This window comes from Lactuca sativa, chromosome 8 (assembly GCF_002870075.4).
Source record: "Lactuca sativa cultivar Salinas chromosome 8, Lsat_Salinas_v11, whole genome shotgun sequence".
NCBI classification, from domain to species: Eukaryota; Viridiplantae; Streptophyta; class Magnoliopsida; order Asterales; family Asteraceae; genus Lactuca; species Lactuca sativa.
The window spans coordinates 106,803,216-106,804,856 of NC_056630.2; the positions used below are offsets into that span (position 1 = coordinate 106,803,216).

The following is a 1,641-nucleotide window of genomic DNA, read 5'->3' on the forward strand; positions in this document are numbered from 1 at the left end:
TTTTTTTCTTTTAACTATTTTAATTTAATAAAACTTATTTTTTAATAAAAAAACATAATTTTAAAAACATAATATTTCATTAATTAAAAATACAAATACCATACATTACTTGATTTAAAAAAAAAAACCTAAAAATTTAGAAAAACAAAGTAGAAACAAAAAACCAACAACTTAAAAAAAACACACAAGAAACCATTAAAAACTTGAAAAAAAAATAGAAATTAGCCACGATTCATGTAACGGTTTTTCATTTCCTCTTTCATTGCCAAAACCACTTCAAGCTCGGCCCCGGTCATATTCGACGTGTCCATTGCTAGTATTCGAATGTCGCTCTCCCTTTGTTTCTGAAGCTCTCTTTCAGAAGCAATTTTTCAAAATCTTGTCCATTCTCTCTTTTATATCCTTCATGTCGGTTCCCATTTCTTTCAAATCATCTGAATCCGACGCTTTGCCTTTGCCTTTGCTTTTTGATTTGTCTCTTCCCAATGGTCGGGAAGGTGGTGAAACGGGAACATGTTCATCTTCGTTCAGATCAAATTGAACACGAGCATCTGATGTAGTGTGGTCAGACTCAGATGTTCTACTGCGTTTTGACTCACTGTCGATATGTTGGTCAGATGTTTTGCTACTCAGCCATTTCCTGTTATCTTTCAAAAAATTCCAAACTTCAAGAAATATGAAAGCCTTCAGATTTTCTTTTTGATACACTTTCAACGCTTTCTTCAAAATGACTTCATCACTTTCTCCACTTTTCCATTGACGTTTCATGTTGTTCCACAAGTCATTAAACAACATGACTTCCTTGTTCATCTTCCCCCATTTGGAGTACACTTGATGTTTTGAACGGTATTCTCCACGGCTCATTCCTTTATGGAACCTGTGTAAAACGCGAATCCAAAAACGTTCATGCTTTTGGTCTTTTCCAACCGTCGCATCTTTTGAAATATCGATCCAAGATTGTGCCAACACTAACGCTTCCAAAGGTTCCCAACATCTAGCCTCCGCCTTCTCTTTTCTTTTAGTCGCTGCTCGAGTGGGCTGAGTTTCTGTAACGAATTCCGGTTCAGAATCAGAAACAACCGTTTCTGGTTGTGTTTGTGTTTGTTGAACAAACTCGGGTTGGGACAAAAAATCAAATGGATTAAAATCCGGGTCGGGTTGTGGTAGTGGTGGTGTTTGTGGATGTGGTTGCCCTGGTCGTTGTGGAAAAGAAGGAAACATACCGCCATAGTGGTAATACGGAGGTGAGAAAATCGGTTGATCAAATGAAGGTATTGGGGTGTTGGTGTTTCTGACTGGTGTTTTTTCTTTGCTAGGTCTTTTGGAAGAAGACATTTTTTTCAAATAAAATGGGATGAAATGATTGTATTTATGTGTTTAAAGGTTGTGTAATGTAAAAGTGATAACATATGTATATATAGATGGAGTAAAAGGTTAAAAAAAAATAATAATTAAATTACACGAATCTTTGAACGGTCAAAAGAAAAAGGAATAGCCAATCAGCAAACGCGGTCTTCAAAGGCCGCAGTGCGGTCTCGACCCCCCCAAACCGCACCTTGGGTGCGGTGTTCCTGTCCCACGTGGCGTAACCACGTGGTATGCGGTATGGTATGCGGTTTAAGGCTTCTCGGTGTGGTATGC

The 1,641-nt window shown here is 37.8% G+C and overlaps 1 protein-coding gene across 1 annotated transcript; it reads right to left on the reverse strand.

The window, feature by feature from the left end:
- Window positions 1-357: 357 nt before the first annotated feature.
- Window positions 358-1,335, reverse strand: LOC111897055 (uncharacterized). Its single transcript, XM_023893031.2, has one exon. The coding sequence runs from the start codon at window positions 1,333-1,335 to the stop codon at window positions 358-360; it is 978 nt and encodes a 325-aa protein (XP_023748799.2).
- Between the last annotated feature and the right edge of the window lie 306 nt (window positions 1,336-1,641).